Here is a 25,286-nt window from a genome sequence, read left to right as displayed (position 1 = left end):
TGTACCATTACACCTAACTGGTGTATACTTGGCCAACATTTGTAACTTTTCCCCCCTGAGACAGGGTTTCTCTGTATGGCCCTGGCTGTCCTAGAACTCTCTCTGTATATCAGACTGGCCTCGAACTCAGAGGTTTGCTTGCCTTTGCTTTCAAAGTGCTGGGATTAAAGTCGTATGTCAGCATTGCCTGGTGAGACTGGATGAGAAGAGGCCTATTTAGTGGGGGGTGTCAGAGACCCAACATCTAACATCAGAGGGCTTCATCTGGTTGGCCTCTAGTAAAGAAGGAGGGGCTTTGGGCTGCAGTAGAGCCTGGTAAATGGCAGCACGTTGGGGAGCTAAAAGCTGTGAAAGTGAGATCCTGGGAAGATCCAGGTGCATAGAGAACAATCTGCTCTGAGAGCACACTAATCCTGTCCCTTGAGGGAGAGCGCCCCTGTGAGACAACATTAATCCTTCTTAAACAGCTAATTACTCCTCTTAGGGCCTGCTGCCTCAATCCCTTTACCTTGAGGAGTTAAGCCTCAACATGAGCTTTGGAGGGGACAAAGCGCATTCAGACCGTGGCAGTGGACACAGTGGATGAAATCATTTCCCTCTCCTAGAATAGTGAGGTTATTAGTAGTTGGTTTTTTGCTGTTGTTTGTTTGTTTGTTTTTAAATAAACTGCTATAGATGAGATAGCTCAAGTGGTAAAGGCCCAAGCCTGACGACGAATTCATCCTTAGGACCCACATGGTAGGAGAGAGGACCGGTCTTCTGACTGTACCACCAGATGCATACAAATAAATACATACATAAAAGGGACTGATGCACTAGGAACTTTGTGTGGGGTCATGCTCATGTCTGTGGCTGTTGTTCCCACTTCAGATCTTCAAAACTTAGGTTCTTTACACCAAATTGCAGTCATCATGTTGGTTAAGTCCCAAGGTCCGGACCTCTAAGACAGACACGTGGAAGTGTATATTATACAGATATAATATGTATACAAGGAAGAAACGAGAACCACCCTCCTCTCAGTGGGAGGGACCACCACGGTACAGGGTTGGTGGAAAGGCCAGGGTCAAAGCAAGTATGTGGTATTTTATGTTAAAAGACAGAAAATCGGGGTTGGGGATTTAGCTCAGTGGTAGAGCGCTTGCCTGACAAGCGCAAAGCCCTGGGTTCGGTCCCCAGCTCCGAAAAAAAGAAAAAAAGAAAGAAAGAAAAAAAAAAAGACAGAAAATCAAGATCCAATTAGGATTTGCTTGCTCTTTTTTCCATAAGGAAACTGGAGGAACGAACAGGAAGGGATTGTATTTCACACTGCGTTTGGGATCGGAAGAAGACTGTTAACTCTCTGCTTTTGATATTTGATTTAAATGATGACTCCCCCACTTCCTTTTTCTCCAGAGACTGTGACTTTATCCTAGACTGGCCTCAAGCTCTCCTTGGAGCTGGAGATGACCTTGAACTTCTGATCTTCCTGATTTTTCTACTCAAACCTGTTTCTTGTTTTGCGTTTTAAACACCCTCCTCCCCTTGAACCCCAGTGCTGGGTATGGAATCGAGTGTGTGCTGGGCTGATGCTCCACCTCTGCTCTGCGCCCCAGCCTCTCGCTATGCAGACGAGCTTTGATTGATTTCTTTGGCAGCACATACAGTTGGAATAACACAGAGAGTATCAGCATGACCACTATGCAAAGAGCGTGTAAAGTTATGAAGTGTTCCAGATTAACAAACAAACAAACAAACAAACAAAATTTAGAATAAATTTTAAGATGATTACAACTGTTTCTTCCTCCGAGTGCCTGAGAGAGTGGACTCCTGCCTGGCTAATATCTAGTGTTACAGTCTCAAACAAATAGTACATCTTTACCATAACATACCTGGGTAGGAGAGGTAAATGTAAACAGAGTGCTCCCCCTGCACCAGCAGTCGTTTGGCCGGAACACAGTTAGTGTTTGCACCCAGGTCACCTTGCTGAACAAAGTTTCTGGGAAGTTGGACAGCTGCGTTCTGAATGGGGCTCATTGCCTCAGACTTGGCTGGGTGTGGTGCATGCCTTTAATATCAGCACCCTAGAGGCAGAGGCAGGTGGATCTCTGTGCGTGCCTGGCCAGTCAAAGATACACACAGTGAGACACACATATATTTTGGGTCTTTTTTTCCCTTTTTCTTTTTCTTTTCTTTTCTTTTCTTTTCTTTTCTTTTTTTTGAGACAGAATCTCACATAACTCAGGCTGCTTCAAACATATTTATTCTTGCTGAGGATGACCTTAAATTCTGATCCTCCGGCTTGCTGGGATTATATGGGCATGAGTCACTGCACTGGACTCTTGGGTTTTGAAAATGTACTTGAATAAGCAGGCCAGTGAACTTGGACTTGGTTTTCTGTTGTTGTCCCCCTGTCCCCCTTCCAGAGACAGCGTTTGACAGGGTTTCTTTGTGTAGCTCTGGTTATCCTTGAACTCATGCTATAGACCAGGTTAGACTTGAACTCACAGAGATCTGCCCACCTCTCCCTCCTGAATTCCAGGAATAAAGGTGTGCACCCCCACTTCCCAGCTGACCTTTGACTTGTTTTGGCCAGTGATAGGCTGAGTTGTTTTGGGTGCTAAGAGGAGCTCTACTGGGTCCTGATGCTGGGAAGTCTGCCACACTTGTCTCTCCATTTGTTCTCTCACAACTTTTTCCCATAACCTCCCACAGCCATTGCCAGGGGGAACATCTGAGACTGTCGTTGTGATTTCAGAGGGTCATTAGCCTCATATTAGCGACATACATCTTTCCTGGTTTACTGCTCCCACCCTTGTGCCTTTTTAAAAGTCTCAGGCTATAGCCACACTGGCCTTAAATGCAGGATCCTCTTGCTTCAGCCTTTGGGTGCAAGGATTCCAGATTTGGGTTACCATGCCCAGTGTACTGGACCATGTGTGGTGGTGATGGTGGTGGTGGTGGTGGTGTGTGTGTAGGCCAGATGTGGTGTAATTGTATATGAGAGTGTGTGTGTGTGTGTGTGTGTGTGTGTGTGTGTGTGTGTGTGTGTGTGTGCAGTGTCTTTCTGAGGTCTCTTACTTATCAGGAGCTTGACATTTAGATTAGTCTGGCTGGCCAGACTGATGAACCTTGGACATCTTCCCATCTCCACCCATCCAGTACTGGGATTATAAATGCGCCACCATTCCTGTTTTACACAGGCTAGGGATGGATCTGAACTCAGGTCCTCATGCTTGTGCTGCAGGCATTTTATCCCCAGACCCTGTCTCTTACCTCTTCTCTAATTGAGTGAGTGGTTAGAGGAGTAGGTCAGAGATTGAACTCTTCTGAACTGGCATGTGTGAAACCCTGGATTCTATCAGCAGCACAGCAAATACAATGAACGCAAACCAGCAACAAGTGAGCTCAAAGTGCTACAGAGATCAGCTGCAGGTCATCTATCTGTTTGCTTGTTAATTAATTAATTTATTTATTTATTCCGGAGCTGGGGACCAAACCCAGGGCCTTGCGCTTCCTAGGCAAGCGCTCTACCACTGAGCTAAATCCCCAACCCCTGTTAATTTATTTTTTAATTTATTTTATTTTAGCCAGATGTGGTGGCACACACCTTTAATCCCAGCACTTGGGAGGCAGAGGTGGGTGGATCTCTGAGTTTGAGGCCAGTCTGGTCTAGAGACAGCCAAGGCTACACAGAGAGACCCTGTCTTGAAGGTGTTTTGCCTACATGTTTGTCAGTACCAGGTGCTCAAAGAAGCCAGAAGAAGATATTGGATCTTCTCGAAATGGAGTTTGCAGATGGTTAGGAGCAGCCATGCGGTACTGGGAATCGAACTTGGGTTCTCTGGAAGAACAACCAGTGCTCTTAATTGATGAGCTATCCCTCTAGCCCCATTCTTATATTAAAAAATATTTTATTTTATGTGAATTTATGTGCAACATGTGTATACAGTACACATGGATGCCAGAAAAGGCACTGGATCCCTTGGATCCTGAGTTACAGATGGCTGTGAGCTGCCCGCCCTGTGGGTGCTGGTACCCAAATCCAGGTCCTCTGCGAGAGCAGTAAGTGCTCTTAGCCACTGAGCCAAATCCTCACCCAGAATCTTTCCCCTTAATTCAGTGGTGAAGTAGGCAGTAGCAGTGGAGTTCTTCAGAAATATATCTTTCTTGGACTTTACTTCCTTCAGCCCACCAGTGACAACTGCTCAAGGAGGCGACAAGGAGTCAGGCACCAGGAAGCACCCGGGGAGGCCTTTCTGCAGAAGCCTGGGTTATACTGAGTCTGGTCTCCAAGAATGGAAGCCATCTACTGACATGATGTACGGCCATCGCAGGTTACACTGCACAGGATCAACTGGGCCACTTCCCACTCACATAATCCACAGCCCCAACAGGAAGGCACAGGGATGGACAGACAGATTTAAAGATGGGCTCTTTGAGGGGAGCACCAGTCTAGGTTGAAACCAGCTCGGTTGAAAAATAAGGGGGAGGCATAGACTGAAGGGCTGAAGCGTCTGACTCACAGGATGGGTGGAGGCATGACTAGAGCTGGCTTGGGCACATGGCTGAGATTGCTAGGGTCACAGGGCATGAGGAAGGGTTGCTCTGTGTGCTGAGGAGAGGATCTGGCCTGACCTGGGTCCTGGAGCCTCAGGGTGTGTTCACTTCTTTCTTGTTATTAGTAGAAAGCATCAAGAGGACTGGGCTTTGTCCAGAATTCGTGTCCCTAGGTCAGATGACATGATGGGACTCTTAGTCACCATGGGTGCGTGTCAGGTCAGACTGCCTAGCCTCCAAGGGTGGCCTGAACAAACTGGACCTTGTGGGTCCTGCTGTGCCCCACGCTGGTGAGCTGAGCTGCAGTGAGTGCCTACTGCTTTACCGCACAAGTGCTTTACCGCACAAGTGCTTTACCGCACAAGTGCTTTACCGCACAAGTGCTTTCTCAGTTTGTAATCCATAGCTGGGTTCCAGGGACCCTGTGCCATGAGATCTGGGCAGTAAGGCAGACAAAAGCTGAGCTCTGCAGTGAGGGACCAGGCTCCTCATCAAACAAAGATGGAAAGACACAGCATCCTGCCTTGGTGCCATACACCACTTCCTCCAAGACAGGTCTCTTACCCATAGGCCCTTCTCCATTTCCAACCGTAAGATCTTGGGTGCGGAGAGATGGCTTGGCAGTTAAGAGCACTCATTCTTGCAGAAGACTCAGGTTCAAAACAAGCTAGATAGCTTCTGAAAAAGAACCTCTAAATCTGACTTCTAGCTACACACACACAGACAGACACACACACAGACACACACACACACAGACACACACACACACAGACACAGACACACACACACACACACACACACACACACACACACACACACACACACACACTTGTTTTCTTGTAAGCTGAATCTCAGCTTGTCCAGATACAACTTAGTAAAAAGTAGCATTTTAAGAAGGAGTATTTAGGGTCTGGAGAGGTGGCTCAGTGGTTAAGAGCACTGACTGCTCTTCCAGAGGTCCTGAGTTCAAATCCCAGCAACCACATGGTGGCTCACAACCATCTGTAATGGGATCTGATGCCCTCTTCTGGTTTGTCTGAAGACAGCTACATTGTACTTATATATAATAAATAAATAAATCTTTTAAAAAAAGAGGGAGTATTTAGAAAATTGTGTTTTAATTCTTTACTGTTTTCCCCAAGTTTGGAAACTAGTGTTTCATGAAACCTACCCATGCCCTAGGCTGGCTAAGTCCCACAGACTCAGGAGTGAGGGCTGAGGGACTCACAGGCCAAATGGGACTGATACCTGGACTGATAGGCTGGCTTCGGCCATTGCCAGCGTTGCTCATGGCCTCTCTGGCTGTGGCCACTCTAAACTAGCAGGTCTGCCTTCAGAATGATGGGCACCCTCTGCCAGCTTGACATTATATAAACTTGAGAAGCCAGCAGAGGGCCTTGGGTGAGGGTAAAGTAAGGGTGTGGACACGAGTATGACAGGAGAGCCGGAGCGGCCAGAGGCGTCCTGTGGAGGCAGAGTCTACCCTCACTGTTACCCAGCACAGAGGACCCAAGGTGCCTGTGGCTTACAGTGGTCCACATGTTCGCTGTCTCCTCCTGCCCGTGTGGACATCCTGTCTGGGAAGCAGGTAGTTGCTAACAGTGTGCTGGCGACCTCTGTGCTGGCTGGACCAGAGCAGCCGTTGTCTGCTTCTTGGTGATGGTAGTGGTGCAGGGGTGGACGACTGGGCCCTGCTAGGAGCTGCATGTCATGCTGGGTGGCATCAGAGGCGATGACAAGAACACATATCGAAGAACAGAGTCAGGAAGCCTTGTGAGGATGGCATGAAGGATGGTGACCCCAGAGTTGTGTCCTGAGCCACAGGGTCAGTGTGTGCTGGGATGCTACAGAGCTGGACAGACAGACTATGCCAAGTACAGCCTGGCTGGAGAGGCAAAGGCTGGGATACCTAGGATGGTGGGGTGACCACCTGAAAAGACATTGGATGGGACAGGGCCGAGGGAAGGGGCACACTGCTGGTTGGGGCACAGTAGGAGGTTGTAGGTCTAGACTCTGTCACCTGCAGGGAGCTGATAGGTGGCTGAGGCCTCAGTGTGCTGGACAGGCTCGGTGTAGGTACGACCTGCAGGCCATGCATATGGCTGTCAGGTAGCATACCTGGACTGTGGTGCTGGCTGTGCATACTTACTTGGTGTTATCTGGTGTTTGGGCAGTCTGGCTGGACTTTATTGGCTAGGAAGCTCTTGTTGACTGCGTAGAAGGGGAGGGGCAGCATGGTGCATGGCCTGGAGCATGCGCTTTGGACACCGTGTCCTGGCCATTGATCAGCAGAAGCTCCGCCTCTGGCTAGCAAGTCCTGCCCCACACCTCCCAGCTCCTCCTTCAGGCTGCAGTGGTGGCCTTGGGCAGTGCGGTGCTGTGCAGTCCTGGGCACGGACTGCAGCACACCGTTCTCAGCCCCTAAGTGAAGACATGGACCCCTCGAGAGCCATCCAGCATGAAATCAGCTCCCTCAAAGGTACGTCTGGAGGAGCCTGGCTCTCGGACGCCCATTGACCTCTGGCTGGGTGCAGCAACTCACGGTTGACTGTCAGGGTCTGCTGTCTCCCTGGTAACATTGAAAAGTGCGGGGCTGCAGGTGGAGGACCCCAGGCTCATGCCCTTCCAGGTTTCCTCCAAGGGCTGGGTGAGGGGAGCTACAGTAGCCGCTCTGCAGCCCTGCAGCGTGCACTGCAGCAGCCGCAGTAGTAGGAGGGCGGGCTTTTGGCCCTGGAGCAGTCAGCACTCCTCCGCCTGGGCCAGATGCCTCACAGATTGGTGTATGAGGGGGTAGTATAGGCCTGTGGGGACCTTCATGCCCAAGGCACTAGGCGCCAGACGGGCTGGCCCTGGGAAAGGCCACACTGTGGCTCTTTGTCCAGGGTTGGGGGGCTAGGGACTGCCCAAGGGCGCTGTCTGGTTGCTCTGGAAACCTGAAGGGGCCTCCCAGGGAGTGCTGCTGGGGCTCTCTCAGTGCTGAATCAGCAACTTCTCAGTGTTTCTGCAAGGTAGGAGAGGACACACAGAGTTCTCCTGAGCCCAGGGACCCTGAAGACAAGCAAACCCAGACAGGGTTGTGTGTGTGCCTGAGCACGTGGGGGCAGATGTGGGAGGACATGTTGTTCTAGGCTCCTCCTCCCTGCGGTCTCAGGCTTGCAGGTGCTCTGGCTGGTGGGAGGGAGGAGAGATTCCCTACACACTGGTTCTGCTGCTGGGAGCTACTGCCCTCTCCTGCCTAAAGGTGGGATAGGGACGATGGCTGGGTTGACTTAGTTACTGTAAGGGCACCCATATGGGACTGGGCAGAAGCGTCTTCAGGTCCAAGGGCTCAGGGGACTTTGGAAGTGGCTGGGATCATTTGGGGTTGGTGATGAGTTATGGCTTCGTGGGTGGGGAATTAGAGATTTGATGGGATTAGGTTAGGAAATCGTGTCAGGAAGATAGGATCTCTGCGTGGGGTGAGTACAGGTTACTGTGGAGAGGTATCTGAGGGACAGGCCAAGAGAGTCGGAACTTGTTTGCTCTAAAAACTGGGCTGGTATTGGTCCCATAACTAAAACACTGGTATGGAGAGTCCTTAGGTGCTGCAGGGAAGGGGGTGTGGTGACTGTACACTCTTGGCCCTACAGACCCAACTTAGTGCCACCCTGCACTTCCAGGGCTGGGCTCCCAGGGCCTGGCCCCCTTCCTGCTTCAGTCTGGCTAGGGGCGTGGTACAGGGAGAGCCCTGCCGCAGTGAGCTGGCTGAGCTGGCCTCAGGGAAGGCTTTGGGAACTGTTGGCTGAGCCTTCAGAGTTTCCACCCGCCACCGGTCTGTGTCTGTATGTTTGGAGTCTGCTGGGGCACCATGGTGACAGCCCATAAACCCGCCCCACGCACTGCTTTGTTGGCTGCCCGCCTGTCGCTGGCCAGCGCCTCCCACCGCAGGATCCCCCGCCTCCGCCCTATTTATAATCAGTTCCTGGGTTTGCAGTGCTTGGTGGGAATGGGTGTGTCCACTTAGGGAGCGCCTTAATGGTATGGGGGTTTCGAGCAGCACAACAGGGAGAGTTGGGGGGTTAGGTGGTGACAGCCAACACAGGTTACATCCTTGTGTGGGACCCTCAGTTGTGAGGACTGGGCAGAACTGGCAGCAGTGCTAGGCAGCCCTTCGGGCATGTGGTCATTCCTCTTCCTTTCACTTCAGTCCCTGACGGTGTCCTCGTGTCCTCACCACAGCACCTGCCCCTCAGCTGCCCAGGGGTAGGGAATTTTTGGATGTCAGGGCCACCAAGCAGGGGGTGTCAGGGACTTGATGACTTTGATTCCCTATGGCAGCTGGGAGTCCCTGGCCTGCAGCAGCTGCGCTGAAGGTGTGGGAGGATAGAGGCCTCACCCAGAACCCTCGGGCCTGAGCTCCCTTCCGAGGTCTCTGGACTGGAAAGTGGCTTTGTTTCTGGACCCGCCCTAATCCCGCCTGGCCTGGAAGTGCTAAGTTCTGTGGTCATCTGGTGAGAGAGGGGCACTGCAAGGTCTCTTTCCTTTTCTGATGGACAGTGGCGGTGGTGTCTGCAGCCAACTGTCTGTGTGCCCTGGCTGCTCCCCCTGTTCTTCTCCTTCAGGTCTCTGCCCACCCCCCACCCCCCAGATTCCTCTCCGTACCCTAACCTTCCTCCCTTGGATTCTTTTAGTTTCCCAGTTCGGGCAACCCCTCCTTTTAGATAGCTGTGGTCAGATGACACCCACCTCACTCTGAGATCACAGCGGGAGGTGGGGTGCTGTCCTTTTGATGAGGACCCTCTCTCTGCTCCCTGTTTTCTGCCCATCTTATCTGGGGGGGCGGTGATTCTTGATCCACATTATACTTCACCCTGCCCTCACAGTCTTGGGAACCTCGAACAAGTGTTTTAGAAACAGATGTAATTTCTGACATTGGAGCTATGTGGCTTGGGTGGGGAGGGGCAGTTTATTGGTGCCCCCCACTCTTCAAGGGGCCCTGCCAGTAGTGGGTGGGAGGGGCCGGGCCTGCTGCTGAGTCAGAGGGGGCCGGCCCAGGCGTCCTGGAGGGCGGGCAGGCGGGAGGCTCAGACAGGCAGCCTTGCCGGCGCAGGAATTCACGGAGCAAGGCTCTGGAGCCACACTGCCCCCGAGCTTGCGCCCTTGTGCCCTTGTGCTTAGAACCCGAGCCTGCCTGCCTACTTGCCAGTGGCCCCTGCCGCATCCTGTGCCAAAGGAGCCTCATCAGCCTCCTGGCTGTGCCCCACCTGCTGTCCTCACCCGGTGCTGACCGGCAGGCTTCCAGCAGCCATGGTGGCTGGCATGCTCATGCCACTGGACCAGCTTCGGGCCATCTATGAGGTGCTCTTTCGTGAGGGGGTGATGGTTGCCAAGAAGGACCGGCGACCCCGAAGCCTGCATCCCCATGTGCCCGGCGTCACCAATCTACAGGTCATGCGTGCCATGACCTCGCTGAAAGCTCGGGGCCTGGTGCGGGAGACCTTTGCCTGGTGCCACTTCTACTGGTACCTGACCAACGAGGGCATCGACCACCTACGCCAGTACCTACACCTGCCACCGGAGATCGTACCTGCCTCTCTGCAGCGTGTGCGCCGCCCTGTTGCCATGGTGATGCCTGCACGTCGTCGCTCCCCCCATGTGCAGACCATGCAAGGTCCCTTAGGCTGTCCACCAAAGAGGGGCCCTCTGCCAGCTGAGGACCCTGCCCGGGAGGAGCGGCAGGTCTATCGCAGGAAGGAGCGTGAGGAAGGGGCACCTGAAACCCCTGTGGTGTCTGCCACCATCGTGGGGACCCTGGCCAGGCCAGGCCCAGAGCCCACCCCAGCCACAGGTCAGCTGCATTTTGGCTCTAGGCCATGAGGGATGGGAAGTGACTGTAGGTGTTTTTGGTGCTGGGACTTAGGTCTGGTGGGCTCTGGTGGGCAGCACATTGTGTACGGGTTCTGTTCATATCAGCAGGTGGCGCCTTTTCTGCCTGAGGGTGCTGGGTGTTGTAGCCATGGACCCACGTGGCTTGTGCTCCTCCAGGCAAATCCTGGTGAGGGCGGGGCCTCTAGGCCTAAGACTGGCAGGACCAGCTGTTGGCATAGTCCTGTTTGTACCCCTCTCAGGCACTGTCCTTGCCCTTCTCCCCTCCCCCATCTCAGTGGCCTTTGGAGGCCCCTCTTTTCAGAAGTGGGCGTGTATAGATTATCTGCTGGCATGGGACTGGCTCAGGCAAACTGCTTGTCCACTGGGACTTGAGTCTGTCTTCCCCTGTGGCCAAGTGGCTCAGAATCTGTATTACATGACCAGTACTGAGGACCCCCATGAATAACTGGGTGCTTGGTCTACTTGGAGTTGGCCATGATATATGGAGGTGGAGTGGCTCTAGGTGAGATGGGAAGAGCATTGCCTAGGGGGGCAGAGGCTAGGGCATGGGGATGTCGACAGAGCCATGGTCTAGGTAAGGGCCTTGGTTTTTCCCAGCTGGGAACAAGATCTTAGAGGATGGGATAACAACCCATTAGCCCAGGGGTTCCAGAAAGCACCCCTCTATCCTCAAGGCTATGTGCTCGCTGCCTGATGCTTGTGCAGGCTCTCCTGAGAACGTTGTCCTTAATGTCTGCTGAGGGCCTCCCAGGACCGCCAGCATTCCCATGTATTACAGGCACCAGAATGGCTTGGTATGTGTCTGGCCTCCTCTGTGCCTTAGTATGTGGGGAGGGACTTACTATCTAGGAGTTGGCGAGGGAGTCTGGAGAGAGGGTAGATGGTACATTGGGCACAGCTGCCTGAGCAGAAGCCTCAGTCTTGGCCTTTCTGGGTTGGACTTCTACAGCTTGTTGGAGTGATGAATGTAGCTGGGAGGGCCAGGGAATTTGAATGGCCCCTGGCTCTCTCCATGGCCTTAGGCAAGCCGATGGCCTCTCCAGCTTCCCTGTAACCATGTCTGTGTCTCGGTCCTTTTGGGTGTGGTAAGCGGGAGGGGAGCCCTCCCCTGCTTTTCTTGCTTTACTTCCTTGTCCTTGTCTGGACTGGGCCAACAGTTGGCTGTGGGACTAGGAGGGGGTTCTGGGTGTGGCTGTAGTGGGCAAAGAGGGGGGCACCCTCCCTCCCCGTCTCTGATGGAGGTGACTCAGTCTTCCCAGCCACAACCGCTTGTGGCAATTCAGAGTTTCCAACAGGAAATAAGCTCCAGCTTCAGACTGAGTCAGGGCCCAAGGCGAATCCCCCGTCCGCCCCCCCCATCCCCCAAGGGCTGAGCCTCAGGCCTTAGATGCTGGGTGTGGCTGGTGGCAGGGGTATTATATGCAGCTCTACTACAGGCTGGGGCAGATCTGATGCCACTTAAAACCATTGGCTTCTTTGGGTTAAAAACGAACCAGCAAGCTAGGTGGTAGGGACTGCTCACACCTTTAATCCCAGAACTCATGAGGCAGAGGCAGGCAGATCTCTGAGATAGGGGCCAGCCTGATCTACAGAGAGAGTTCTAGGACAGCTAGGGCTACACGGAGAAACTGTCTCAAAACAAAACAACACCAACAACACCACCACCAAGCAGCTGAGCCACACAGATTGCCACTGTCTCTAGCACGGCCCCTCCGGTGGGCAATACATTTAGTCTGTGCTGCAGCCGTGCTGGCCACCAGCATGGTCCCAGATAGGTGGGCCACCTCCGTCCATAAAATCCTGGACAGATAGCCAGACATTTGGCAGAATGAATTGGGAATACCCCCCCACCCCCAAGCCCAGTCTCCAATCAGCACACTTATGTGGAGGGTGTCATATCTTGTGGTTTCAGATGTGGTGAGGAGAGTGTGGTAGGAGGTGGCTTTAGGAGCAATCAGAGCTCAGCCTGACAGTTGAGGAGTTATCATGAGGAGGGAGGCATCCAGAGATTTCCATGTGTTTGTGTATGTGAGTTTCATTCTAACTCCAAAAGATACTATTTTGCCTGGCTCAGAATTCAGAACCAATCCAGAAGTGTTTGGGGCAAAGATGTCTGAGCACCCTGAGGCATGTGCTCTCAGAGCTTGTCATGTAACAGTCCCCACATGGACATGAGTTCTGTCTTCATGCCAGCATGTGGCTGATGGACCCTGGCTTTCCCCATGGTCCTCCACTGTGTGGCATGCATAGGGGCTGCAGTGCTATCCGGCCTTCCTCTGCCCACTGCTCAGGTGGGCTATGGCTCTAGGTGCTCATTGGGGTGCTAGGATGCAGGGAGGAATCTGAAGAACTCTGGAAGGTTTTTACCCAGGTCGTGGACTAATCAGGTTTGCATCTCCCGGGTTATATACTGCCGGATGGAAGGAAATGTGGACGGTTAGGAGACGTCATGTTTCCTCAGACTAGAGGCTGATAGTTGAGAGGGGACTTGGGTAAGGGAGGGGACCAGCTTTGGGGGCTGAGGGAATGTGGATACCAAGGAGAAGTAGACAGGGGCCAGCAAGATGGTTCCGGTAATAAAGGTACTTGCTGTTAAGTCTGAGGACCTGCATTTGATCCCTGGACCTACAAGGTGAAAGGAAGGAACTGACTCCCCTTAGGTATCCTCTGGCCTCTCTCTACCTTCATGCTGTGGCACCCCCCCCCCAGTGAATGAATGAATGAATGAATGAATGACACAACTAAAAAGGGAAAAAGTTAAGTGGAGGAATTCAGGGGCAAGGCGTGTGAGTCAGTAGTTGTGTGGTTGCCCAGAACGGTCAAGGTGTGGAGCTTGATTCCCTAGTACCCCCAAAATGGTATGTGTGCACATGAACACACGCACACATGCGGCTACATGGGATGTGCGTCCTTAGCGTGTGGATGTTTGACGTGTGGGTGAGTGGGGTGGCAGGGCTTGCCTGGCGAGGAGAGAGTATGGAGGGAAGTAGATGCTGTGGGGTGAATTGGGCTAAGCCTGGCAGAGTCAGTAGGGAACACCAACGGCCTGAAACCCCAGCGCTTAGGGACTAAGGCAGGCCTTTCCTCTGTACCCCCAGATTGGTCTGCTTAGGCTACCCACTGATGCCAGTCACCAGACTTGGGTTCTGTGGGCCTGGCTGACTATGGGGACCCTTTAGTCAGTCATGAGGAGGAGCTACTACTGGGGTGTGGAGGCCAGGGCATTAGCAAGCCCTCCCTTTGCTTCCCACCCCTCCCCTCCTTCCTGCCTTCCCTTCCTTTCTGCTGGCTGTGGGAGCAAGCGCATCCTGGCCCTCAGCTATGGATATGTACAGCATGGAGGAGCTGATCCAGCTGGGCCAAGGTAGGGCACAGCAGCCGTGGAGGCTTCAGGTAGAGGTTAGAGAGTTAGGAGGGACCAAAGTCTCTAGCCGAGACTTAGGCAGAGCACAGGTCCTGGGGAGGGAAGAAGGCCTGGCTGCCATCTACTGTAGTTCTCATGACCTCAGGCACCTGGACGTAAGGATGGCATGGCCCCTCACAGCTAGCCCAGGGTATGTGGAATGTGGTGGGGGCTGCTCAGAGCCAGGGCACTTTGCTTTGGGGGACGACTCACTGAGGCTGTGGAGACACGGGCTCTGCTGAGAGAGAAGCTGTTCTGTTCTCTGTGCTGAACCTTGCCTGGCTGTCTCTGTCCCTGTCCACTGCCAGTTATCAGGTATCTCTTTGGCCTGTTCAAGGGGCTTCCAATGCCCCACCCCAGTTGGCACAGAACTGACCACCACAGGCTAGTTTATGAGGCAGTGGTGGGCCCAGCCTTCTCATGCACTCCTCTGGCCAGTGTGAACAGGGTGTCCCACATTAGCAGTCAGGGTCCAAGGCTGGTTTGCTATGCTGTGTTGTCTTATCGAGGCCATATATGTTGGGGACTCATTTGATCCTGTGATGCCTCAAGCCAGCTTCTCACTCTGACCAGGCCCCAGTTTCCTCATCTGGCTAATGTGCTCACAGCCAAGACTCTAGGATGTTCTTATGATTGTAATAGCATGGTGCTCGATGCAGGAAGCGTTACAGAACGTCACTCAGGACCATGGGCCTGGCCCAGTGCGATCAGGCTCCTGGGAGGAAAGAGATGGGATTGTGTCTTCCCCTCCACACAGATGCACACACACACACACACACACACACACGCACACGCAGTGTGTTTCTCAGGAAGCACTGGGGTCCAGGTCAGTATTACATATGGCGGATGTTTTGTGGGCCTGCTTGCTGACTTGTGGACACTGTGCCTCCACAGACTAGGGATGCTGGGAGCCTGGGGGTTTCCCCATCCTGTAACTCCTGGGGTATCAGGAGAGTCGGTGGGCGGTGCATCCTGATGGGTACAGGTGGGCGAGTGCTCTTGTGGCTTAGGCTCCAGTTTTGGGTTGCCTGGGTCTCTGACTTGTAGTCTGACCTTGGAGACACAGTCCTGTCTGCCCTGGGGCCAGGTGTTGTGTCGAGTGACTCGCACAGAGCTCTCTGGGAGAAAAGGGATTGGTGTCTCTTTGTCCCGTGTGGCATTTCCCAAGAGCACCCCAGAAGATGGTCAGGGTGTGGGCTGCACCCTCTCCCAAGGGAACATGAGCCTGAGTCCACTTCTGTCTCCATCCATGGTAGATCCTGATGCCAGGCACTTCCTTATTATAGTATCACCCATGGGAGCTGGGTGGGGGGGGGGGACCGGGGAAAGAGAGCACTAGGGGGCTAAGTGTTGTGGGGCCGCCCAGCCAGATGGGACTCCAGTGAGCCTGGGCTCCATACGTCATGTACTAAGTCTGGACAAGTGACGGGCCTTGCTTGCCCTCTTGGATATTTATATCCCCCTGGGCCCCCTGCCCACTGCGCCTCTCCCCTCCCCCAACTTCTGCTGACACGGCTGGAAAGCTGTGCCCTCCCCGGCCTCACCACTGCCGCTACAGGCTTGCTGCCTTAGAGGGGCCTGTGACCCTCCCCACGCCCCTCACCCGCTCCCTGTTGGCCCCGTGGGCTCCTGTCGCTGTCCCCAATGAAGATCGTGCCCGGTAGGTGGGGCAACCCTTCAGTCTTTTGGGAACCCAGCTAGGCTGGAGGCCATGACCCCTGTTTTCCTCTGAATACACCCGCCCGCCTAGCCTCACCTGGACTCTCCCTCAGACCCTGTCCAAGGCCTCACATTGGACCTTGGTGTTTATGAGGAGCCCACCCATCTGGAGTCAGTGTGATGGGGTTAGTGTGGTGGGGTCAGTTGTAGGGAGGGCAGTGAGGGACTGGGCATTGACATCTGTCCACCCTCTGTGCTTGGTGGCTGTTCCCAGAGGGCGCTCATGGAAGTAGACTGAGCGTTCAGTTCTCCTGATGTGGACAGGGAGTGCTGATTAGGCTTGACTTGGGAAGGAGGACCTGGGTAGAGTCTGTCCAGGCTAGGCTGGGGGGCTGAGGCTTGGGGAGAAGAGCTACAGGCCCCTCCTTCTGGCGGGTGTGGCTGTGGGTAAGCAAGGGTTAAGGCTCCAGTTAACCTTGAGCGTCGGTGGCTCTGCGTAGACAGCTGAGCTGGGCCCTGTGTGGAGTGCGCGAGGGTGGGGAGCGGCCAAGAGCCACGAGAGGGAGGAGGCTGGGAGGAGGCTGGGTAAGAGCGCAGTTGGTGCTGAGGGGACTGTACATTGTCCCCTGGCTGAGTGCAGATAGTACAGTAGGGCTGTCTCTGAAGGCAGGGCAGCAGGAGGCAGAGTGGGCTCTGGTTCCTGGGGCTCCGTCGCTCACCCTCCATGCAGGGAGGTGCTGTTTGACTTCGCAGCAGCTGGTCCCTGTGAGGACGGCTCTGCCCGTTTTGTGTGTCAGCCATGGAGCCGTCGGGCAGCCTGTTTCCCTCTCTGGTAGTCGTGGGTCATGTTGTCAGTCTGGCTGCTGTATGGCACTGGCGTAAGGGGCATCGGCAGGCACAGGATGAGCAAGGTAAGCACCCTTGCCTCTGCCACTGTCCTGGGCCACCGCCCCTGACAGGAGACTGGGGCGGGGCAGGGGTGGAGGGTCCGCCTTCCTCCCGCCCCTTGCTTTCTCCTGAGCCCTCCTCTTCCTGTCCCTGAGTGAAAAACCAGTGAGTGTGAAAGCCCGTTGTCTCCCTTGTGCCTATTCTGCATTGAAGGCCCTGCCACTTCCTAGGATGTGCTGGGGGTAGAACTTCTGTGGCTGCTTAGCTTGCATCAGGTCCTGGGTAGGTGAATGGAAAGAGGTGGGGTGAGCTCCGGATTGAAGGCACAGGCCCGTGGGGATGCCTATCTTCTAAAGAAAGGCCCCCCTCTCTCCCCACAGCAGTGAAAACCAGAGTGACAGGTTTGCAGACTGATCTTTGCAGGGCCTGCCTAGTGACCTCCCTGCCCACAGAGTGTAGGCTGAGTTGCACAAAGGAAGTTTGTCTAAGAGTCTTCCAACATGGCATAGCAGAACCAGTTGTGGGGCAAGAAGTTAGGCTATGTTCTGCCCTCTCCTCAAAGTCACCAGCCCTTGGGCTATAGTCCGAGGAGGCCATGCTCACCGCAGGATGGGGTGGGGCTGAAGTGAATGGAGCCTGGGACAGTCCCTGGGGATTGGGCAGTTCTGCACCAGGGCTTCTGGCCAGAGGTGCTGCCCTCATGAGATGCAGCTCAGGCCAGGACTGATGGGAGTGTGTTTGTGGCCTACTGCCCCCTAGCGGGCCTGCTAGGTCTTAGCGTCCAGCAGAAGATCGTCCGGACGTGGGTTTTCCAGGCGTGGCTCTAGGTTTCCCAGAAGCCGTGAGTCAGCTGCAATCAGGGGCATCCAACAGAATGCACAGGCCTAGAGCTTCTTCCCCTCGGAGATGTTTTTCGTTTGGGGCCAAGACTTCCTGAGCTCAATTTGGTTTCTTGTCACCACATGAGGCAAAGGGCTCCCTGTGTCCCCTTTTGGTTAACTAGGAGTGCAGTGCCAGGTGTGGGCGTGGTCGTCCGCAATTCTGTACTCTGCCCATTGCCTCAGCTGCTCTGAGGGCGGGTGACCCTTGCATATCCTGCTGGGCACTGCTACAGACGTTAGTCTTAGAGTTACTCCGAGCGTGGGAGGAATCCCGGAAAACTCCGATCACTGGACAGTTCCCAGACCCTTTTGGCCTAGAGGGCACCTGCACCCTGGTTCCCTCGAGTTCCCGCGAGGTAGTTTGCTCCCGTTGGGCTGGGGCGCGGCTTCCTGACCCACACTGGGCGGGGCGCTTGCATCAGGGGCAGGTTCTCCGGGTCTGGGTATTGCGTCCGGTGGGCGGGGGAGAACGTGGAAGGCCACGCCAGGGCCCTCAGCCTTCAACACGGGCACGGCTTCCGTGTTGTTAGCGAACAGCCCAGGGCGCTCGGGGCTCCTGGCAATGGCAGGGACGTGGGCAGCGAAGGGCGTCTTCACTTCGCAGAGGGAGGTCCTGTTGGAGCGGCCCTGCTGGCTGGATGGGGGCTGTGAGCAGATTCGCAGGGGCTATCTCTACGGGCAACTGTGTTGTGTAGGTGGGTGCGGCCGCTTAGTTTGGTGGGCAGGTCTTGCGCTTGTGATGGGGTGTTGCTTGGCCCAGGTACAGCCCCGCCTCCGAGCTCCGGAAACACCTGGAGAGGAAGACCGAGTTGTCTTGCTCAGGGATAGGTTTTCCTCTGGAGGAGGGGGATGGTAAGTGGGCGGGCCAGAGGGTTCCGGGCTTAGTGCTTCAGCGTGGGGACAATCCCAGAGCGGTTCGGGCGCTGAGGGTGGGGCTCTGGGCCCTCCCACTTGTGGTGTCCCAGGCGCCTTCAAGGTTCTCTCCCAGAGAGACAGAGACGGAGAGACAGAGGAGAGGTGGGAGGAGAGACAGAGAAACAGAGAGACAGATAGAGGCAGGAGAGAGTGTATGTTGAGCAGAGAAAGACATTCCTTTAGAGGACCATAATCTCCTTTTTCAGAGAGGCTTAGTGCCGAGGGTCAGCTGCCTTCTACAGGTGTGCAACACAATATTGGGGTGGGGAGTATCTGGCTGGCTGGAGAGGTGACAGCCGCAGTAAAGTGTGCAGCAGCGTTTGACGGCATGCCTGGGCTCTGGCCAGATCAGGGCTGCCTATCTTGGGAACAGTTACCCGTGGGTTTGAGAGTGAGGAGGATGAACAGGAGAGGGGACATCTCTGGCAAGGGGCAAGAGGCAAGGGGCCAGGCAGGGTTGGAGAGATGAGGGCAAACATTTTCAGGGGAATGAGTGCTACAGGAGGTGGGAACCCTGACCTGGCGCTGAACCCACTTCCCAGACAGTTTCCTTAGAACATGATAGTGGCAAAGACGAAGACACTGACTGGAAAGTCGTTTGGCTGGAACCTGAGTGAGGGTCCATGTATATCTTTGATGTTAGATCCTGTCTCCCACATTCTAGTGATTTCTCAGATTTCTGTGCTCAACTGCTGGCCCATTTCCAGAGCCTGTGCCCTCACTCAGCAGAGTGACAGCTCACAGCAGCAGTGCAGCCACTGTTGGCACACCTCCACCTCTGAAGGGTTTGCTTCCTGACTGGTCTTTGAGAAGTACCCAGAACACTGACCAGCGTAGAGTCAGATTTGAGGTTCAAAAGGCATCTGGAGTGAGATGAGTCATCTCTGGTGTGTTGCAGTGGTTGCTGGGTCAAAGGGAAAGAGCTAGACGGTCTTGTGTTGGAGGCTGAGGAGAACCCTCAGGTGTATAACACCCGAGTGCAATGTGCTCTCCTGGGTTAAGGCTTCAAGCTCTCCCAAAACTTACTCAAGTACTCGCTCCTGCTCTGCCCTACAGAGTTTTGGTGCCCTCTTGTGGCCACTGGGGAAGCAGCCAGGGCAGCACAGGGCCAACTTTTCCCGGAATAGAGGCCCTAGCCCCTGGGAAGAGGGTTGTTTCTCCGCAGCTCACAGCTGGATCACATCAGTGCCTCTGCTGGAAAATTCTTGTGGTCTGGGTGGTACATTTTTTCCTAGAGTGGGTTGGGTTGGTTGGGTACTTCCAGATGCTGGCCCTAGGTGGCTCCACTTTCTGACCTTAGGGAGTCAGAGGTTCAAAGTAGACACGTAGTTAGACAGGTGTGGTCACAGGGGCCCTTGCCCTTTACCCCGCTCCTCCATCTTTACAACCTGTAACAGCTGCTATCTACCAGACCTACCCTGCTGCAAACATCCCCATCCGCCCCAAGGTGCAGCTTCCTTTCTGGTGAGTCACAGCACCGGGCCCCCCCAGGTCTGACTCACTGACTGTGGCCCCTCGGTGTGTTCCTTGCTGCCCCAGCAACCCTTTCTCCCACCCCAACTGGGGATGTGTCCCTGCAGCTTGGGCTGGGCTGCCCTGCTGGGATGAGTCACCACTGAGTTATGAGCTGTTCTTGCCTGAGGTGTGCTTTGCCTGGCTGGGCTGGCTTGGGCTGGACTGTTGGAGACCCTGCCAAACCCAGGAGGTCCTTCAGCAGGGCCTGAAAGCCCAGCATTTGTGGGGCTACTGGGTAGGGCATAGTTCCTCTTGGGTGCAGGAGGTATGATTTAGGGGAGCTTCAAGAAGAAAGGCAACTGATCCCCACCCCTTGGACTTTACTGTACAGTTTGTCTATGGGGAAGTAGTCTGTAATCTATGCTCTAACCCCCCTGTGTGGTAGGGGACCTCTGCTCTTTAAGAGTGATATAAGGTCCCTCTGGGTGGCCATGGTGATAGTATATGTTCCCTTGTGATCCTGGGGGCAGCCCCCCTCCCCCATCTCTGTACCCATGTCCTACTGCTGTGGGTAGGGTGGGTAAGGAAACCCGGGTTTCCTGTTTCTGGTGGGCTGAGGGTGTGGCCATGGGGGAGGGGCTGCCTTCCTCCTTTCCCGCAGGGACACTCCCCTCTGGGGGGCGGGCAAGGCCGGGTAAGGCTTGTTGGGTGGGACGGCCTTGCTAGGAGCACAGCAGGCAAGGGAGTGGCCACAGGAACTTCAGTGTGAGCTGAACCTCTGCTGAGTTACTGTCCAGAGCGGCCGGCAGCCTTCAGCAGCCTGTGTACCACCGCACAAGGCTGTGTAGACCAGACAGAGCACAGCACCTGAGAGCCGAGGGACAGTGTGACTAGGGGGAGGGGCAGCACCATGTCTCAGCAACGGCTCCGTGTGCCCGAGCCTGAAGGCCTGGGTAGCAAGAGAACCAGCTCAGAGGACAACCTCTACCTGGCTGTGCTCAGGGCCTCCGAGGGCAAGAAAGGTAGCTGGCATTTCTTCTGGGCAGGGACTTGGTGACAGGAAGGATTCTTCCTGTACCAGGAAGTTTTGGCACAAAGTGGGGTGGGGCCCTGTTATAAGGGTATGGATTTCGGGGACAGGCTCCAAGATGGGGGCCAGTGATCCATGCTCAATACTGATTGGCCCTTGAGCTTTAAGCCAGGGTATCTAGGGCTCTCTGTGTCTCTGGGAAGGCCGGTTGCCCTGTCTGGGAGACAACTTTCCCTCCAAAAGCTCTGCTGGCCCCAGCCCTGCCATGCTCTTGCTCAGCCTGGGAGGCAGCATGTGGGGTGGGGCAGGCTGGGACTTGTATGCTGTGGGCTCTGTACAGTGACTCTAGACCTCCTGTCTTAGAAACAATAGAGGTTTGGAACAGCAGCAACCTGGCTAGACCTGGGTTCCTTGGTCTCTGGTGTCTGTGTGGGGAGGCTTCTTGGTGGATCACTCACTGTCTTCTGATCTGAGAAAGGCCAGGGATTGCCCCGGTGGAGCCTTGTCAGGCCAAGGTTTGGTAAAACAGGCCACTGTGTTTGTACCTCTGGAGGCCTCTCGAGGTTTTTCCCAGGCTGTAGGTAAACTGGTTTTTGTCTCCTCCAGATGAACGAGACCGTGTGCAGAAGAAAACTTTCACCAAGTGGGTCAATAAACACCTTATCAAGGTTAGTGGTGCCTGCTTATGAGTGGGGAGGGTTCCCCAGCCCACGCCCCCGCTCCCCGGGTGTTCTCACACTTCCTAAGCTCCCCTTTCATCTCCAAAACCTGTTATTTTCTGTCCTTTCCTCCCACACTTACTCCTGTCTCTTTCTTCCTCTTCTCTCTGGTCTCTCATGGGCTCTGCTGTAGCACTGGAGGGCAGAGGTAGGTGTCTGCATGGGCCAGGGGTGTGCTCCAGGCCCCTGCTTCTCCATACCCAAGGCAGCTCTGGGGGTTCTTACCTGTGACAGTCTTGCTTCCTGCTATTTCTGCAGGCTCAAAGGCACATCAGTGACCTGTATGAAGACCTCCGTGATGGCCACAACCTCATCTCCCTGCTGGAAGTCCTCTCAGGAGACAGCCTGGTATGTGTGTCTGTCCCTGCCTTTCTTCCTTCCTTGGGGCCTTCCCCTTTGACCCACTCCGTGTCCAGCTCGGTCTCTCACCTTCTCCAGCCCCAACCGCTCCTTCACAGCCAAGGCGTTGGCATTATAGCCTAAGGCCAGGCCTATCGGCAGCCATGACCCCCGCTGTTCTCCGCTATAACACAGTAACCTCATGCTCTGCTCTGCTTTGGTTTCTCTGCTGCTTGGACTCTGAATCTTGACCTCTGCCCTTTACCCTTTGCCCTGCCCTGCTGGGCAGCCGAGGGAGCGGGACGTAATCAGGAGTGTACGCCTGGTGAGTGGTTGTGCCTGTTGACATGGCGGCACCTGGGCTTCCCAAGACTGTGGAGCCCGCCCAACTCACCTGGGGATTGCGGCCAGTCCAATCTGGCTGTGTGTCAAGCTGCCTGCTGTCCTCCATGCTGCCTACCTGGGGCTGGGCCAGAGACTCACAAGAAGCTGTAGTGGGTACCACTGAGGACCCCACCCCCCCAATGCCACTGCCCTCCGCCTGTGGCTTCCTGGCTATTGTCTCCTTCCCACTCCCTTCCTTCCTTCCCACAGCCAGGGTGGCAGGTTTCCCGAGCCTGCCCCTGGGCTGGTGGTCATCCAGCTACAGAGGGTGAACCTGGGATCATGGAGGGACTGTTGATGCACTAGGCGGGGACCCTTGGTTTAGTTGGTGCTGCTGCTCTGGGGGTGACTGGAGGGTTGGGCCTTGAAGCAACTATTGCCCTGTGGACTCTAACTGAGCCTTGCCTCCTCTCAGCCCCGAGAGAAGGGGAGGATGCGTTTCCACAAGCTGCAAAACGTTCAGATTGCCCTGGACTATCTCCGACATCGGCAGGTAAGTAAGGAAGGCTGTCTACCTGGCTCCAGGCTCTAGGTCATAAGCCCCAAACCTGGCCACCTCCCTGAATGTTGGGTTGTTTAACTGAGCCATTTGTTCTCAGGTGAAGTTGGTGAACATCAGAAATGATGACATCGCCGATGGCAACCCCAAGCTGACCCTGGGCCTGATCTGGACAATCATCCTGCACTTCCAGGTAGGTGGCTATGCTGTACCAGCCACCTTCCCCTAGGGATTTGGTGGACCCCACTGCTGCTTGGTTGGCTCTGTTTCTGCCTAGGGTGTGGCCTGGAAGGTAGTGCTCCTTAGCTTTCCTGCCAGCCTCGGCCCAGTCTAGCTGGCTTTGTAGCTCCAGGGCGTAATTCTGTCTCCAAGACCAGCCTATGCCGTGCCCTCAGGCTGTGGCTGGATAGAGCCAGTAGGACCTCCTTGCAGAGGAATGCATTTTCTGCTGGTTGCCTAGGGAAGTTTCTGGAGCTGCGGGGATGCCCTTCGTGACTCATCCGTTGTCTGTGCTAGCCTCACAGGAAGCCACAAATCTAAGATCTTGGGCCTAAAAGCCAGATTAGCTTGGAGCTGAGTCACATGGGCTGGCAGACCAACAGACAGAAAGCTGGTGGACCCAGTCCTGCCCGAAACAAGAGGGTGTCTTTAACTCATCCCTCTACCCCAACAGCTGGGCCAACTGCAGGCATGTGGCTGCTCCTCTTGTGTCTGTTGCCCATCCTCTGTTACATGAGTCTCTGGGGGCTCAGGGTACATTCCAGCCTCCCGCAGCTAAGCGGGTCCCTGAGCACCAATTATTTGACCGAAGTTAGGGACTCTGTTGTCTTCTGTGGAAGCTGCCACCTAGGTAGCCTGGTCTTGAGGTAAATGTGGTCGGCTTTAGCCACAGGAACCCCAGTGTGCCCCAGGTGGCCTGGGAGCCCCCTGGGCTGCTTTGCTTTTATGGAGCTAGTCAAGGCATCGGTGGTTGGGTGGTCAGGCAGGCCAGGCAGCCACAGCTAAGCTTTACCTGTTGTGTGTGGCAGATCTCAGACATTCAGGTGAGCGGCCAGTCCGAGGACATGACAGCCAAGGAGAAGCTGCTGCTGTGGTCTCAGCGTATGGTAGAGGGCTACCAAGGCCTGCGCTGTGACAACTTCACCACCAGCTGGCGCGACGGCCGGCTCTTCAATGCTATCATCCACAGGCACAAGTATGTGGCTCCAAGGAAGGCTGGAGGCTGCGAGCACTGCAGTCCGGTGACTCCTAAACAAGTCAGGGCAGAGGGAGCAGGAGTGCCTTCTACTGTTGGAGCCTGATGCCCACAGGCTGTACTGAATGCCAGCAGCTTCCTCTGGGAGGTGCCTAGAGCAGGACCCTGCCTGTCTCCTGCAAGGCCCTTCAGAAGCACCTCTGTTCTTCCAGCCTGGTCATGCCCACATGGACCCTCAAAAGAAGCCTGATGGGCAGAGAGACCATAGAGCCCAAGTTGATGCTCTTGACCCAGTGCACTGCTCCTGCGTTGGGGCACACCATGGGCTCCTTGGGCCCCGTTGCTGGGTGTGGTGGTGCATGCCTTTAACCCTAGCACTTTGGAGGCAGACACAGAGGCAGGTGGTTCTGTGAGTCTGGTCTACACAGGAGTTACAGTCAACCAGGGTTGCAAGTAACACCCTGCCCCGAAACAACAACAGCCCCCCAACCCGAAACAAAAAACAACTTCCCCGTGGTAGGATTGGAGATGTTAGGGAAGTAGGTAGCATGCCTTGAAGAAGGTACGGGGCTAGGCTCTGTTTGCTGGGATGTATGAAGGAGTGTTGGTGCAGCCCTGCTCAGTGGGTGTCTCTGCCACCCGCAGGCCCATGCTCATAGACATGAATAAAGTGTACCGACAGACCAACCTGGAGAACCTAGACCAGGCCTTCTCCGTGGCAGAGCGGGACCTGGGAGTTACCAGGCTCCTGGACCCAGAAGGTATGATCCACTGGCTTTCCCCATCTTCACCCTTGCTGCCCGGGCCCCACTGAGCCAGCCTCTCCCTGCAGATGTGGATGTCCCTCAGCCTGATGAGAAGTCCATCATCACCTACGTTTCATCCCTGTATGATGCCATGCCCCGTGTGCCGGGCGCACAGGATGGAGTGAGGGCCAATGTAAGTGGGTGGATGGGTGCCCGATGTAGGTGCCCCCGAAGGCCTGAACCCGGACGGACCCTGACGGTCGCTCGCTTACTCCTTTGCTCACAGGAGCTGCAGCTTCGTTGGCAAGAGTACCGGGAGCTTGTGCTGCTGCTGCTACAGTGGATCCGGCACCACACCGCTGCTTTTGAGGAGCGCAAGTTCCCCTCCAGCTTTGAGGAGATTGAGGTAGGCCTGCCTCCCTGGGCTGCTGTCCTTGGACTGTCTTGGCGTAGCTGCTGACACCTCTTGTCTCTACAGATCCTATGGTGCCAGTTTCTGAAGTTCAAGGAGACAGAACTTCCTGCCAAGGAGGCAGACAAGAACCGGTCCAAAGGCATCTACCAGTCTTTGGAGGTAAAGTGAGGTGCTCCTAAGGGGAGTGAGTGGGTGTCTCCTGGTCTTGAGGTAGCTGGGGGTATGAGGATCATGTATTCCCGAGGCAGATAAATCGAAGACTCCGTGAATCCCAGAATTTGATGCCTCTCTAGTATGGCTTGACCTTGCTTAGTGCTCAGGAACCAAAGTTGTACCAGGTTGTGGAGGAGCTGA

The 25,286-nt window shown here is 54.9% G+C and overlaps 1 protein-coding gene across 26 annotated transcripts in view; it reads left to right on the top strand.

Moving 5' to 3' along the window:
* Plec (plectin) overlaps window positions 1-25,286 on the top strand; it is a 61,203-nt gene that overhangs the window by 16,436 nt on the left and 19,481 nt on the right. For 5 of the 26 annotated variants that reach the window (XM_087558909.1, XM_087558910.1, XM_087558908.1 and 2 more), the window contains 9 exon segments: window positions 21,242-21,303; window positions 21,613-21,702; window positions 22,493-22,570; window positions 22,677-22,769; window positions 23,605-23,771; window positions 24,417-24,532; window positions 24,604-24,710; window positions 24,804-24,923; window positions 24,996-25,091. In XM_087558909.1, coding sequence (XP_087415035.1) covers window positions 21,242-21,303; window positions 21,613-21,702; window positions 22,493-22,570; window positions 22,677-22,769; window positions 23,605-23,771; window positions 24,417-24,532; window positions 24,604-24,710; window positions 24,804-24,923; window positions 24,996-25,091 — 929 coding nt within the window. 26 annotated transcript variants of the gene reach the window in all.

The sequence above is a fragment of the Rattus norvegicus genome, chromosome 7, assembly GCF_021556685.1.
Source record: "Rattus norvegicus strain SHRSP/BbbUtx chromosome 7, alternate assembly SHRSP_T2T, whole genome shotgun sequence".
NCBI classification, from domain to species: Eukaryota; Metazoa; Chordata; class Mammalia; order Rodentia; family Muridae; genus Rattus; species Rattus norvegicus.
The sequence above is the reverse complement of the archived record's forward strand: the minus strand, read 5'-3'. Positions and strand labels throughout refer to the sequence as shown.